The sequence below is a fragment of the Etheostoma spectabile genome, chromosome 8 (assembly GCF_008692095.1).
Source record: "Etheostoma spectabile isolate EspeVRDwgs_2016 chromosome 8, UIUC_Espe_1.0, whole genome shotgun sequence".
Taxonomy (NCBI): domain Eukaryota; kingdom Metazoa; phylum Chordata; class Actinopteri; order Perciformes; family Percidae; genus Etheostoma; species Etheostoma spectabile.
In genome coordinates, this window is record NC_045740.1 from 3,105,662 (window position 1) to 3,121,825 (window position 16,164).

At 40.2% G+C, this 16,164-nt stretch overlaps 1 protein-coding gene across 4 annotated transcripts in view; it reads left to right on the forward strand.

Moving 5' to 3' along the window:
* Positions 1 to 565: 565 nt before the first annotated feature.
* Positions 566 to 16,164, forward strand: part of mov10l1 (Mov10 like RNA helicase 1) — a gene marked incomplete at its 5' end in the record, with an annotated part of 21,383 nt that continues 5,784 nt past the window's right edge. The window contains 27 exon segments of one of the 4 annotated variants that reach the window (XR_004333067.1): positions 566 to 769; positions 1,136 to 1,257; positions 1,400 to 1,587; positions 1,843 to 2,002; positions 2,327 to 2,445; positions 2,667 to 2,854; positions 3,777 to 3,917; positions 5,002 to 5,325; positions 5,556 to 5,756; positions 6,015 to 6,129; positions 6,519 to 6,696; positions 6,808 to 6,878; positions 6,982 to 7,073; positions 7,184 to 7,239; positions 7,814 to 7,908; positions 7,986 to 8,058; positions 8,139 to 8,320; positions 8,680 to 8,826; positions 9,297 to 9,418; positions 9,520 to 9,619; positions 10,156 to 10,302; positions 11,277 to 11,450; positions 11,612 to 11,761; positions 12,006 to 12,113; positions 13,395 to 13,535; positions 13,649 to 13,740; positions 15,370 to 15,467. Coding sequence is in view for 3 of the 4 variants with exons in the window: in XM_032523568.1 (XP_032379459.1) it covers positions 1,161 to 1,257; positions 1,400 to 1,587; positions 1,843 to 2,002; positions 2,327 to 2,445; positions 2,667 to 2,854; positions 3,777 to 3,917; positions 5,002 to 5,325; positions 5,556 to 5,756; positions 6,015 to 6,129; positions 6,519 to 6,696; positions 6,808 to 6,878; positions 6,982 to 7,073; positions 7,184 to 7,239; positions 7,814 to 7,908; positions 7,986 to 8,058; positions 8,139 to 8,320; positions 8,680 to 8,826; positions 9,297 to 9,418; positions 9,520 to 9,619; positions 10,156 to 10,302; positions 11,277 to 11,450; positions 11,612 to 11,761; positions 12,006 to 12,113; positions 13,395 to 13,535; positions 13,649 to 13,740; positions 15,370 to 15,397 (3,489 nt within the window). 4 annotated transcript variants of the gene reach the window in all.

A 16,164-nucleotide genomic window follows, 5' to 3' on the forward strand; every position in this document is an offset into this window, starting at 1 on the left:
TAACTGAAATTAATTAGGATGCTAATGTTGGGTAACGAAAACAGTACTAAAACAAAAGTAATGTTACTTACCGGAAAACTTAACTGCCGATTCCTTTGAGTGTCTTGTCGTGCAACTGAACGCTGAATTAGGCGAACAAAGTGTCACAGTCATGACGACGAAAAGCGTGACCAACCCCCAAAATGAAGTTCACGTGCAGTGGATAAGCTTTTCTAACACTTTGTCATAATCGACAGGCCGAGAACTGTCAATCACATCATAACCACGCCCTAAAACACTCCCTGCTTTATCGTCGATTTTAAAATCAATGAAACCGTAATTTAAAAAATGAACATTATTCTGTGTTGCAGAAGAGTTAAAACTAGCGATCGAGGCCATAAACTCTCCATGAAGATGTTTACTGAGAAAATAAAAAAGTGAGAAGTGGGTCATTTCGCCATAGACGTCTATGGAAACCAACCTCATTTTGCAACCCCGCGTGTCGCCCTCTGCAGGAATTCAGATAGAATGCAGCTTTAAGTTACTTCCGCATGTGCAGCACTTGGCCGAACCGGATGCTCTGTCCATCAATATATATACAGTCTATGGTGCCCTCGCGTACCTGTCAAGTGCTTTGCGTGCTTTGCATCAGGACTGGGCTGGCTGAATCCAATCTGCCAAAAAAAAAAAAACACAAAGAAGAAGTAAAAGTGAAGAAATCGCCCTTCCAACACGTGAACTGTAATGTAACGTTTGTTTAGCTAGCTAGCTAAAATTTGTGATGAGAACGGTAATTAACAAATAGCATCACCTTATAATGTAATTACTTTCATCTAGCTACACGCCGAATCTTGCGCTATAGCTAGCTAAAGCAATTTTAAGACATTAGCATTAACAATATTAACATTGTTAATGTTGAGACTAACAATAGCTTTGAAAAAAACATTTTTTTTCTTGCTAGCTAACTTGGTGTGAGGTAACGTTAACTACCAAGGGTTAGATTAGCTGACGAACTAGCTATTTGTTTAGATGACAATCTATTTTTTTTAAACGGTTTCCAGACGTGTTAGCCAGCAAAGTAACGTTAATGCCAAACGCAAAGGTGTCAAATGTTTGGATGTTAAAAAACCTACTCTAACGTCATTCCGTTTTCTAGCAACTTCATCTACCATTTTGCTGATATGCTTACTGCTGTGCGGTGTTTGCTATCTAAGCTGATTTCTCCATTGTGGAGGACTGTAGAGGGGGATGGAGAAGGCATTTTCTCCGGTACACCAGGTAAATGCAGCATTCCCACCAAGCATAGCAAGATAAAGTTAACTTAATTGTTCTGTAATGTTTGGTTTTTAAAACACTACAATAGCAACGCAACAGCATTGAGGCTATGTCGTTTTTGGTCCACATTTATTTTGCTTGTTAGGCATGGAGGACATTCGCCACCTGCGGGGCAGTGTGGTAACCCAGCTGTGCCTGGACTATGCCATGATAGACGACACAATCTACTTCACTAGTGGAGAGGTGTTGGGCGGGATACCTTTGAAAAAAGGAGACGTTGTAAACTGCATAGCAGTCAGAGATGGTGCCCAAGGTGGATGGAAAGCTTTAAGGGTGAGAATCATGGCCGGCATTAATATGCAAACAGCATACAATTTAAACCAAATGTTTATGCTTTATATATCACTTTTCTTGATGTGTTGCTCCACTAATATGATAAAAAGTTGCCATAAACTGAGAAGTGACTGAAAAACTGTGAATTTAAGCTATACTTGTTTATTGTTCCCTCAACTTACAGTGAATCTGTCATGAAATAGGGCCATCATGATGCACATTGTCTGAAATGCACTATATAACCCTGTCATTTAGGTGGAGAAGAATGCAGATGCTTGGGAGGATGGAGGAAAAAACTCAATAGAAGCTGACAGTATGCAGCTGCGGCCTCTCATTGGCACAGTCACATCATTTGAAAAAGATGGTGGCTACATAAACCAGACCACGTACTTCCCACGCTACAGTCTATGGGAAGGTATTAATACTCACTGTACTTTACTCGCTAATATTGTGAACTTCTTGACCCCATGATGCTTTGCATAAACATACTGTTTTTTTACACCCACACTGGTCTTTCAGTCCCAGAACTGTCCAGCATTTCAGACAGAAGTAGACATTTTACAGATATAAACAGCGTTTTAACAGTCATATTTTTACAGTTGATGTTAAGTTAGCGCTCAAACTGAGAGTAGGTTAGTCAAACTCAGTCACACAAAAATGTCTTAGCACTTGGCTAAAAGCTGAGGTCATCTTTCCTGCTTGTTGGTACACTTTGTGTATTTTCTCTCCTTTTTGTCAGGTTATGAGCCAATGAAAGGAGACTGGGTCCAAGCAAAATATTTTATCAATCTTAGTGGATCCCAGTGGACCACCCAGGCTCATTCTGTGGCCCCTTTACGCTACTGCCGCCTAGACAAGGTGATTGCATCATTGAAAGTCTTTCGCTATATGAACTCATTAATCAATTTAGTCATTGTTTAGTACTTCAGTTGCATTTGTAAAAGGCATTCCATTTAATTCGGATTCTGCTAATGCTTAAAAGCTCATTCATGACTGTCTCATCCACTTACATCATTGTTTGGTTATACATATAATGACTTATTTCATTCTCCTCCTCCTGCATTATCTGCTATCTCCAGGTGCATGTGACCAGCGTGTATGGTAAAATTGGAGTGGTAGAGGACAATGTGTTCTTCAGCTTGGACTCTCTGCTGCTGCCTGCCCACTACCAGCCTTTGCCAGGGCACTTGGTCAACCTGGTAGTGGTGGAGAGCAGTCAGTCCTTCTACTGTTGGAGGGCCCTGTGCATGGCACCGTGCCTTCAAAGGTATTGGACTTGTATCTTTATAGGGCTGCAACAATTTTTTTTTCTCAACTAGAAAAGAAGAAAAAGTCTTTGTCAAGGCATTGTCTTCAAATGTCTTGTTTAGTTGGACCAAAGGTCCAAAACTCAGAGGTATTCAGTTTACTGTGATATAAAGAAGCAAATCCTCATTTGCGAACATGATATTTGTTGTCACATTTTTGTTTTCTTATTTTTATTTTTTTACTATTTTTTAACTTAATAAATGACCAGCAGACTCAGGAACAGTTTCTTTCCACAAGCCATCAGTCTGATGAACACCAGACTTCTTGCTCACAGTGTCAAGTTCAATTCTGTGCAATAACCAGTAGCACTGTCTCTAATCAGTCTGTTCACTGGTTCTGCTTATTATTTATTCATCATTCTCTATTTCAGAGCTGTTGATACTGTTCATATTGTAATATAAAACTTATATAATAACATAACACTATTTATTCCAGCCCCCTTTGCACTATGCTCCATAATTAAAATAATAACTATCATAATTATAATTTACTCCTGCATACTTTGCACTCTTCATTGCACTATTGCCTCAACCTGCCTATAGTGTGTGTGTGTGTGTGTGTGTGTGTGTGTGTGTGTGTGTGTGTGTGTGTGTGTGTGTGTGTGTGTGTGTGTGTGTGTGTGTGTGTGTGTGTGTGTGTGTGTGTGTGTGTGTTATGTTTTGTACTGTATGTGTAAGCGCATTGTGAGCAATCATGATCCAAAGAAAAATTCCTCGCATGTGTCCTTATAATTGGCAAATAAAGCTGATTCTGATAAATGACTGAAACAACTTAAGTTTCTCTATCATCGGAAGTGTAGTGGTATTTTCCATATTTGTAAAAATGTTGGCGATTCAGATACAGTATTTTGATGTATTTTTTTCCCTTAATTATTGTTGCAGTGGGAATTCTTCTGCTACATGTCTTCCAGAGGTTGAACTCCAGAGCCTTTTGGAAAACAAAGGCGGGCTGGAAATAACAGACTATGGCCAGTTTGAGGATCTGATGATTGGGGAGAAACGAGAGCTAGTGCTCTGGATACAGTGAGTGACCAAAGAAGAAAGAAAATATTCACATTCAGAGTAAAACTAAATTAAAGCACTAGTAACAAACCTCTGTTAAAAATACCTATAGTCCTTATGATTAGCATTGGTTACTGTCCAAGAACATTTGGCTCCATGCCGGCAATAGCCGTGGCCAGATTTTGTCACTCCCATTCTTGTGTACACAATAATTTGCCTTAAGGGGATTGCTTTGGCACAAACATCCACTTGATGGCCATCATCAAGGTGGTCAAAAGTCACTGTGACCTCACAAAAAAATTGGCAACAACTCAAAAATTCATAAGCATTTTGCATGACATTTTATGTCCAAAAGGTCAAATGTGAACTTTACTGTGAGATCATAATTTCTTGCCATTATTCAATACCATCACTCAACAACAGAAGGGAAGACATTTGGTTGGATAATGAATTGGTGAATCTAATCTTGCCCATCTTGAAACTGGTGATTGTATAGATCTTATGGTCTGCTGGGTCTAAGATGTTTGTGAAGCATCCACATTTTAGAGATTGTAGCTTCTTTGCAGAAGCATCCGTATCTGTAGAATTGTCTACTGTCATGGCTACAGCTTTGTGTTCTGTCCTGTTCCTCTGTCGGTTCACCACAAATTCATTGGTTTTGCTGATATTGAGCTTCAGGTGATTGTTGAAGCTCTTTATTATTCCTCTGTATAAATGGTCTCTTAAATGAAGACAGTATGTTTCTCATTGGAAATGATTCAATGTGGGAATGGGAATCTCAATATAGTGAATACTCAAAAGACATATAATTAACACTTTTATTAAATTCCTTCAAAATCTTCAGTAAATAAATGATGTGCGTCTAGACAGACATGGATGGTAACTGCAACTTGACAGGTTGGCAGAGGCATATAACCACAAGGTGGTAATTCTAGTTTATCTTTGCAAGCTTCATTAAAACTCTTCAGAGCATAGGTCTTTTGGTACAAACCTCTCAAATCTGAGAGAAAATGAGATGACTATAGAAAATATTTTACAGAACAAATTACTGTCCACCTGTAGCTCAATACACTATTCTATAATCTTTATCTTTCTCTCATCACAGAAATAAAGGTTCAGAGACCCACAGACTGAAGTGCTGTGACTTTTCTGGCTGGGACTCAGAGGAACAGTTCACCGTGGTGGCTGTCAAAGGCTTCACACCACTAAGACACGAAAGACAGCCTTTACAAGAAAACTGCGAAGAAAAAGAGTCTAAAATCTGCTCAGTTTCTTCAGAAAAACAAGTCAGTGATGAAAACGAGGTAGACAAAGACACTGGTGAGGTGCGGAAGGATATTATCCATTCCCCCGGTGTAAGGAGGGAGGAAAGAGAGATTGACATTTCACCAGGAGAGAGGTTGTCAATTGTAGTAGCCTGCCAAGCAAAGTAAGATATTTTTTTTATTTTTTTTATTTTTTTCATACTCTAATGCAGATAACAGAAAGAAAATTAGTGGATCAATAAAATGAATGTAAAATTGAAAGTGTTTGACTATATCTGGTTATGCTATTTTGCCATATATAACAAGCTCCTGTTTTTTTAAGTGTCAATGGCTCTGTGGAGCTCTTGTTACTATGCTGTCTGTATAACTAAATCCCATGTGGGAAACTTCTCAGGACCTTGGGAAGCTGTGCTGAGCTGCTGTTGCTGCATTTCTCCTCTTTCACCATCGGGAGGCGCCTGGAAGTCACAGTGGGTAGTAAAGAGGAGCGCCTACTGCAGCCCTCTGAGCCCTACAGTTTCAGAGATGCCAGTCTGGTCTCAAGAACAACAGCTACTCAAGTGGTCACTGTCTCTGCTCCAAAAGACGCACCAAGGTATCAACACGATACCTGCTGCCGCCTGAAGAAGAGCACCAAGCTTAAAATGAATTACGGACCTATCTAAGCTACACAGATTTGCCACTTACTATATCTGCTTAGTTATGCTAATATATGTCAATATATTCAATTACTAATGGGTTTATAGTAGTAAATATTTGCACTTTTTGCATGCAGTGATCTTCCAAAAAAGAAAGGAGACAAAAATGATTTGTTTTGTCGCCCCTTGTTTGAGATTGACTTTTGCACCTGCAGGCTTACCAGGCGGCGGCTGCCAACCTTCCTACCTAACTTCCCATTGCCCCAGGCTCTCAGAGACTGTGTGGAGGCACAAAGCGACGTGCTGGTAGTTCAGCCCTGCCTAGGAGAGGTGAGTATGCACATGAGGAAGTTTAGCTGGGCATGTAGAATAAGGTAACGGAAGTTGCAATTTAAGAGTTGGATTATGGCTAAAATATGTGTTGCATTAAAGTATTTTGGGTAATGCAGGCTAACAATATCTATTTTCTTTATGAAAACATGCTTTCTGAATCAGCATCCTAACAAAGGGGTGAACATCTGGGCCTCTTAATTTCACCAGCAGATGTATGATATCAAAAGACATTTATTTTAGAGGACACAGATTGCCATATAATTGACTCTGGCTTCTGTTGCGTGTTTTGGTTCCTGTGTTAAGGGAAAGAAAAAAATACCATATTTGCCTTCAGGGATCAACTGAAATATCACATTATCCTTCACCTGCTGTGCCTGTTTGCTCAGGTGCTGTCACCATCCAACATGCATTCGCGTTTCTCAATCCTTCTCTGGCTGGAAGAGCTGAATGCAGAGAAGGAAATGAAAGAATTTTCAATTGAAGGTGCCCTTCTCACTAAAGGGGCTGTCTACCTGCACCTAGAGGTCCTTGGGTTGGCCGAAGGCAGACCCAGTCTCAATATAGGTGAGACAGCCTTAGGTGTCCTTCTCCATCATTGTAGAATTATTGCAAAGGTTCATGTTGTGAATTTTTTTTGTGCAACACAAGAAGGGTTTTGACTAGTTTTCTCTGCAGGTGACCGAATAGTTTTGAAGAAACCCCAGAGTACAGGTGTGGTAATGGAATATGTTAGTTATGTCACCGAGGTACGGAGTTATTTCATACTCTGAAGCATCTTTGATGTTCTGCATAATCTTTGTTCTTTCTTTAGGTTAAATCTAAAAAATAAGCTCTGTTTTGATTTCACAGATCAACAATGAGACGGTGAGTTTGAGAGTGAATGCAGAGTTTCAGCGCAGCTACCTTGGAGAGCCACTTGATGTTGATTTCTCTTATAACAGGTAAGAAATGTTACGTTATGTTCTTGATTTCATAAATGCAATGCACTCATATTTCATCCGGAAATAATGTGTCATCACTGTAATAGTATTATGACTGCTTGTATTACCAGATTGACCATGAGGCGGTGTCACAACGCCCTTGACCAGACAAAACAGTTTGTAGAGAGTAAGTTGAGGTTTTATTTGAATTGCTACAAGTCTTTACAGTGCGCTTCCTGACATTTTAGACACGAAAAGAAGACAACTATACATACAATTGCATGCAATATACAGTGTTTTAGGAAGGTACAATATAAGATGTCTTTAGAAGCCCGTATCAAACTGACATTCATGAGGATGAAAAGTGTTCCACTGCAAACACAGAACTGAAGTGATTTCCCAAGCCGCTTTCACATTGAAAAAGCTTGGCTCCAGACGGTGCTTTTTGTACCTCACATCACTTGTTTTTTGCCTTAGTGAGAAAACAGAATTGCCCAAGGGATGAATTAAAAATCGTATTTTACTTCCCCCAGCAGTGTCTGCTTGCTCAGGTGCTTAGAATATTTTTTACAACCAAAAATGACATCATATGTCTGTATTTCTACAGTGTTTAATAGAGACAATACCATTATTTGAATATTTACATTTTTGAATAATTATTTTATTTATACTGGAGAGCTTCACACAAGCTTTCATGATGGTTCATTTTAAAAGTAGTCCAGTAAGATTTTAATTGCTGTCATTTTCACATTGTTGCGCAGTTCTCTTCCCCTCGAGAGCGATTGTTCAGACCCCTCAGTGGACCAGAAAGTGGATAGAGGAGCCAGACCAGAATAAAACAATAGAGGACAACAAGGTAAAAGTAAGACATAGGAGAAAAATAGACATTAAGTCATTAAGTTTTGATAAAGTGTTATTTTATCTGAACAACAGACTCCAGCTATGGAAAATGGAAAGGTGTCAAGCATTTCCATCGACATGAAGTCAAAGGCCACACAGACTAAAGGTACGGATTTGACTGGGTACGAGCTTTGCCACATCAAATGACATTGAGAGCACCCATGACAAATGTGTAATTGCTTGTAGATGGTAGACTTGCATCCAAACCCATCCCCAGCCCAGGGGAATTCTTCAACCCGGACCTGAACCCCCCTCAGAGAGAGGCAGTTAAGAGGATCATGGCAGGGGAGTGTCGTCCCATTCCGTATGTGCTGTTTGGACCTCCAGGCACTGGAAAGACCATCACCCTCATAGAGGCCATACTACAGGTACATACCCACAAACGCTAGAATTTAAAGTCCCTAAATGTAAGGCTCTTCTGTTTCCTTCAACAATACTTTGACCAATAACACAATGTATTCTTAAACAAATGCATCCAAAGAGTTATAGCTTTGATGTATTCAAGTAGTGCCTCAGACCCCGCCTTCATTCATTTTTATTTTTGGAATTTATCCCATGGTGTCCACATTTTCCACCTCTAAAAGATATTTGAAAATATTGTGATCACACTGGTATTGATGGCAAACTTCTCAACAACTTACAGCTGCAATAGTGAGTGTCAGTCTTTATTCTTACTCCCCTTCTGGTTGTCTGCTTGTGTGACTTCATAAAGTATTTCCACCTCTAGGTTTACCACTTTCTGCCCAGTAGTCGGATACTCGTATGCACTCCTTCCAACAGTGCTGCTGACCTCATCTGCATCCGCCTACACGACAGTGGTTTCCTGCATGCTGCAAGTATGGCCCGTGTCAACGCATCTTGTAGGCAGGAAGAGGTACTTAACATCATCAGGGAAAAGGGATTCACTGCAGTTTCTTTGGCAACACACACCTAATTTAAAATGTGTATGATCAAAAGGAAAATATGCATGTTTCGCGTACAGATGTCTTCTACATTTGCCACCAGGTTGGGCGGTATGGTTGTCAGTAACCCTTTTAAAGAGGAACTATGCAGTTTTTTTAGCTCAATTTACCTTAACTGAACAGCTTCAGAGTAATTGGAATAGTTATGTGACTTTTTTCGGGTTGAATGTTGGTCGTCTCGCTCACCCCCCCCCAGTAAATATATATTCTGAAGCTGTAGGGGGAGCTCTATAGAGAAACCCGCGAGAAAACTGCGAAGAAATGGTCAAAACTGCATAGTGCCCCTCTAAATAATAGATGAGGTTGTGATCACATGCTCTGCGTCTATTTTTTGCCCATTGCTTTATCATCTAAAAGTTGCATGCCTTTTTTTTTTCCTTAGTCCATCCCAGAAGTGCTGAGACTGTACTCAAGGGCAGGAGAAGACATCCGTCATGCCTCTTTTCACAGGATTGTGGTCAGCACCTGCTCCAGCGCTGCCATGTTCCATAATATAGGACTACAGTAAGGCCTGGGCTTTAGTTGGGATAGTTGCATACGGCTTTTGTCCTCTCTTCTATCTTCTACTTCCTCAGTTCACTTAATGTGGATTTGTTTTTCCCCAGAGTGGGACACTTTACCCATGTGTTTCTGGATGAAGCCGGCCAGGCCACAGAACCAGAGTCCCTGATCCCCATAAGTTTTGTATCCGAGAAAGATGGCCAGGTCAGCACATATGCACACACACACTGACTACATGGACTCAAGCATTCAATTTTGGAGGTCAACTGTCAAGGTCACATAATTGCAATTTCTCAGGAGCGCCTGTTCTGCATAAGCACTTTCCTTGCTATTATTCAACCCCATAATTTAGGAACATAAGGGGAGGCAGGGGATCAGTACCGAATTGGTGACACTAATCTTGGGTGCCCACCATGAAGCTCTGGTGATTTAATAGATATTTTGTCTGCTGGGTTGAAGATGTGTGTGAAGCATCCCTACTTTCCCAAAAAATGTAATACGTTTTTAGTAAATTTACTACATATATATTATACATACAGACTGATATGGATGTAAACTGCAACTTGACTGGTTGGCGTAGTCAAACAACAGCAAGGCGGTAATTCTACTAAATCAATTCTTTAAAAAATGTTTTTTACTTAGTGGAAAAAACTATTTAAAAAAGAAAACGAGCCTTACTTATTTTTAAAAACCTGTGTAAGCTTTTTGATTAATAATTACTTTTTCTCTAACCTGCTTAGATAGTGTTGGCCGGAGACCCCTGTCAGTTGGGTCCAATTGTGAAGTCCAAGCTGGCGGCTGCCTTTGGCCTGGGGGTGTCTTTGTTGGAGAGGCTGATGGCCAACCAACTGTACTCCCGACATGACTGGGGATACAACCCTAATCTGGTAGGTGCTAGGGCTGCACGATTATGGCCAAAATTATAATCACGATTATTTTGATCAAAATTTTGATTGCGATTATTCTCACGATTATTTGTTGATTTTAACCAAATCAAATTTCATCGTCACGTAGGCTATTTATAACTGCGAGAGGGAGTGTGATGGGCGCTACACACAGAGACGGCTGATCATTATGAACGGGTCCAGCACGGGTCGAAAGGCGGATACACACGACGTCTTTATCGTCACTGCGCTGCATTTTTATTATCTATGATATTCTGGCCATGGGTCACATCTCTGGTCCTGGTCCAGCAGGCTCCGTCTCACACGCTGTTACGAACTGAAGTTAGTTGCATTCAAAAACTTCTTCTGTGTTTTTTTGCCGTGGCGGCCGCGATAGCAGAGTTACCAAGGAAACACTGGTACAAATACAGGTTTGCCCCTCATACTTAACATTATACAGATGTGTTAATAAAAAAACAAAAACTGTGGACAAATGTCAGAAGTGTGGACCGGCAGCCGCTGTGTGGCCGGGCTGCTCGGAGAGTCGAGGAGAGAGAGAAGATGAGAGATTCAACAGACATGGCTTTACAGACGAAATGGGTCATGTAACGCAAAATTAAACCATATCCATATAAACAGCATGGTAGCGGATGCGAGGACATTAGCACCGGTGCGTCCTAGAGGAGCTAACAGCTAACAGACGCTACTAGCTAACAGACGCTACTAGCACCGACTAGCACTGCTCTCTGCTGGGACAAAATGTTGCGTGTACTGGTAAACTGGTAAACCTTAAGACCGACATATAGTCTAACCGACTGCTATCTGTTGAGTTTTCCTCCCGTTACTCTGTCCTCTGTGACTGTCTACATCTAGAAACTAAGCTGCGCGGTGCAGGGAACAACTGACTGGCTCATGATCAGACAGTAGTTACATAAAAAAATAAATAAATAAAGCAAGCTGGTCTTTCACTTCTACAGGTGACTAAGCTGATCTACAACTACCGTTCTCATGAGGCCTTGCTCACACTGCCCTCCAAGCTCTTCTACAAAAGTGAACTGTGTTTTAAAGCACCGCGGGCCATAGTAGACTCTCTCTGCCAGTGGAAAACCCTGCCCAAAAAAGGCTTCCCTCTCCTCTTCCATGGAGTAAGGGTAAGTGGTCTTTAAATATATGAAGAACTGTAGGAGTATATGCATCTACATTGAGTTTACCAGTGTATTAAGTACATCTAAAATCTAGTCTTTGTTTGGTTGTTCAAGTAACTGGGTTATTCAGCTCCCACGTTTATTCCATGGATTTTGCTTTTCCTTAGGGCACAGAAATGAGGGAAGGTAACAACCCATCATGGTTTAACCCAGTGGAGGCTGTACAGGCCATGCTTTACTGCTGCCAACTGGCCAAGAAGCTCTACAACCCTGTGGACGCCTCGGACATTGGCATCATTGCCCCCTACAGGAAACAAGTAAGACTGCATGGTTCAGCTGTGAAACGTGTATTGTGCTTTTTCAGGTCAGGTTTCAAATCAAAGCTTTAAAGCTCTTTAGCTGCCTGAATGAGAGCTCCTTTCTTTTTCCTTCTTAGTAGAATGGGAGAAAAGTTATATTCAGTGTCATTTCACATTGAACTCCAAGGTAGCCTAAATGGCTTCAAATGTTGCTTTGCATATTCTAACCCAGTAGTGCCGTTGTTTTCTCTTCACTCTCAAGTGTGAGAAGATCCGAATGCTGCTGGGTAAGGTAGGCCTGTCTGACATCAAAGTGGGCTCTGTGGAAGAGTTCCAAGGACAAGAGTTCCTGGTCATCATCATGTGCACGGTAGGAAAAAAAACAGAATTTGGGTAATCTAAGTTACAAATTTCAGAATATTTTCCGGGTCGGTCCAGACATATGTCAATTGTGGAGGAGAAAACCTATGTGTGAGACAATGGTGGGACATCTGGGCACCACCATGTCCTTCAGTGTAGATCTTGTTGGGTGAGATGTTGAATCTACCTCTAGATCCTGATAAATTTGTTGCAGAGTCAAGATTTGTTTTGTATTAAATATCACTCAAAAGTAGCATTTTAAATAAAGAAAAGAAAAATTGTATCCAAAATTTGCCTTAATCACAGTTTACAATATATAATCCAATGATTCAACAAGTGTTTGTAGAATTTGAGAAATTAAATTACTTTAGCTGTCTTTGCAGAGTTTATTGTGTTTTAGGTTAGTTTATTTGTCAGTAAGCCCTTTTTACTTTTCAAATATGGAGGCATGTCAAATTGGGATGGGGTCTGATGATTGCGGAGGTGAAGACAGACAGGACCTTGTACAGCCAAATGTGTAAGCAAGATGTTCACATAAATTAACATTTCATCAACATTTTTTTTCAGTTCAAAATAATCTATTCATGAGAAACTATTATAAACTTTGGCTTGCTAAAGACAAAACCTTGACACTGTGCACCACACCAAATACATTCATTAAATATTGGAAGTTTACCATTTGCCACTTTTACGTGATGAAAGAGAAGTCTACAAAAATCCGTTTTCTCTCTTTAGCTTGCAACTAGAGTGTAGAAGTAGGTAGTGATCAGGATGCTTTGATTACTTACAATGTATCAAGCAGTAAGGCAATGCACTATGATGTGAAGTATACTGAAAATGGTGGGATTTTTACAATATGAATTAATAATTGGGTATTCTTTACCTGAAAAGCAGATGATGTCATCCATTTTAAATTATTAAAGCTTCTGTAGAACACAAACGGCAGTCGCAACCAGTGGTGGAAGTATTATTCGGATCCTTTATTTAAGTAAAAGTACTAATACCGCGCTGTTAAAATTCTCAAAAAGTAAAAATCCTGCATTGAAAATTTTACTTGACTAAAAGTATCTAACGAAAAGTATCATCAGGAAAATGTACTTAGAGTATTAGAAGTAAAAGTACTCGATCAAAACAATATATCGCAGAATATTGCAATATGTTTAAAATCACCACAATATTGTATCGTAATGATATTGTATCGTGAGGCCTCTGGTGATTCCCACACCTACTTCCCATAGTTTATTTCATATTTTGGCAGTTACTCAGTTCATTTCATTCTCTTATAATATAGGTGCGCTCTAATGAATCGGTACAGACTGATGATTTGCAGAAAGCGCTCGGCTTTCTGGCCAAACCCAAGCGCTTCAACGTGGCCATCACTCGTCCCAAAGCCTTGCTCTTAATTGTTGGAAACCCCCACATTCTCATCAGGGTGAGTGACAAAACACCATTTGACCCTTGCTATTTTGGAATGTGTTTTAATTGATGCGAGTGTGTTATACATCCAGCCTTTTAAGTACTTTAAATGTCTTAATATCTTTCCAGGATCCATGCTTCAGGGCTCTCCTGCAGTACTGTTTCATCAACGGGGCATATCTGGGTTGTGACCCCCCTGCCTCTCTCAGAGACTCTCAGATGTATGTAAACTTATCAGCCATCATATAGTCTTTATTCTTAATTAGGGATGGGTCTCGTTAGGATTTTTAAAATCAAAACTACTATTCTTATCAATACTCCTAATCGGCTCAGGTCTTTATTAATGCTCTTATCAGGTAACCAAAAATAAGACTCGTTTACCCGTATAGCAGCGTGTGAATCCCGTTAACGTTACAGTAAACGGGAAACATCACTGGCTATCGCTGCCACAAAAAAGTATCAAACACTGAATGTAAAAGAGCAGAACTCTAGCACCAAACTGCCCATGACCTTATGCAGGAATAGGCGTGTCCTGCAACAACAAAGCAAAGTCGCTTCGTCTCTCATCTCTTTTGATTCTCTCTTTCTCCACTGCCTTCATGTGTCGCAAATGTTGAAACCCCCCCCATATTTGCTCTTAAGTACCGAAGATTCGAAGCTCAAAAAATGGTATTTAGCACAGCCCTTATTAGCTAAGCTAGGAACGTTATGCTTTTTTTTTTTTTTTTTTACTTAAAAGAGGCTGTACTGTTACGACTATGCCATGCTAATTTAGCTAACTTAAGCTATCAACGGTAACGCCGCCATTTACTCGCGGCATGTTTGTCTGCCCGTCTATTCACACACACGCAGAGAGAGAGAGAGACTCTTATTTTGCGTTATGAAAATCCCATTCCCTAATTTCTCAAGTATCAACAGCAGAATTGGTAACTTCAGACCTTAAAAATACTTGGTTCCAGTATAAAGTCTACCTTTATGATGCCTATAATGTTTAGTTAATCATAGAGGTGTTCAAAAAATGAGTTGAGGTCATAGTGATTGTGTGTGTGTGTGTGTGTGTGTGTGTGTGTGTGTGTGTGTGTGTGTGTGTGGTGTGTGTGTGGTGTGTGTGTGTGTGTGTGTGTGTGTGTGTGTGTGTGTGTGTGTGTGTGGTGTGTGTGTGTGTGTGTGTGTGTGTGGTGTGTGTGTGTGTGTGTGTGTTGTGTGTGTGTGTGTGTGTGGTGTGTGTGTGTGTGTGTGTGGTGTGTGTGTGTGTGTGTGGGTGTGTGTGTGTGTGTGTGTGTGTGTGTTTGGTAGACATTTTTTCTACCCCCTCCTCATGTAAAAGGACAAAGTTGAAATACCTATCAATGTAATGTAGTCCAGTATAACACCACCTCTCAACCGTGTCTTACATAATGAACATATACAGTAACTTAATACATTTCTGTCAATGTCACCAAAACCTGAACAGTACAGACTTTTAAACATGGAATCAAAACCAGCATTGAATTGCAATAGTTTGTACAGTATATGATTGCCATTATAGTTAAATATTGCTGTAATGTCAGGGGAAAGCATGCCTCTGCATTGTTGCAGCACCAGTGTTTTGCAGCCAGGTCCTGTTCTTTAGATAAGTTATCCAATTGACAACTTTAAACCGATACAACTGTTAAATTTATTTTTCTTTTGGTAAAACTTTATCTGCTATAGGTTGGTGTGAATTTTTCAAAAAGTAAAAGAAATTTCCAGGACAAGAATTTATTCAGCATACTTTAGTATTCCTACACGGAAGGGGCATTGCAGCATTGCTGCCTTTAACGGTCCATTTGTGGCCAATAATGAACTCACCTTTTTTGATTCTCCCACAGAGTTGCAGAAGAACAAAGGACTGCATAAGAGGACAATGTAATCTTGGATAATATGTCAGCTTTGTCAATTTATTGTCTTATTGTGTTCCAAGAGTTTTGTCCCCCCTTTTATATATCCTTGGCTTGTTTCTCTTTGTTTGCAAAGCGTGCTGTAGCTGTCTTGATCAGTGTCAATAGAATTGGTAATTTCTTGTTTCTGTGAAAGCCAAATGCAGTTCCATTTGGGGGGTAGAAATAAAGATGTTTGTGCACTGCATAATTATTTTTGTATCCTGTGATTATTAACTTGATATGCTTGACTGTGCAAAAAACTAAAAAATCCAATTAAACTATCACAGATTATGGGTAAATTATTGTGAATTGCGTCATAGCAGTTGTGCTGTGTTCATCTGCCAAGACTACACAATAATGCTACTGAAAGAACTTGAATGGCATTGGCCTGATTTTTAACCGCTGCAGCAATTTTCCAGTGCTTCAGTATCAGCTCCTTGAGAATGGAAAATGAGTAGCCATTTCAACGTTTTTACCTTTTAACTGAGTTCATCTACAGATGTCTAGTTTCTGGGGGCAAGTTGGCTGCTCTCGGTGTGGCAGCGTCTGCCCACAAGGCATACACTGGATGTGACAATTGAGTGCTACTGACAGTGCACAGGGACCGTCAGTCCTACTGGAGCCCAGCAGGATGGGGGGGGGAGAGAGAAAAGAGTCAAATGGGGGTTGGGAGCTTCAATCTCTTAAGTTAATGAGTCTCTTATGTGCAAGGAGACCGCTTTTATCTGAGTTTGCTGTGTTGCA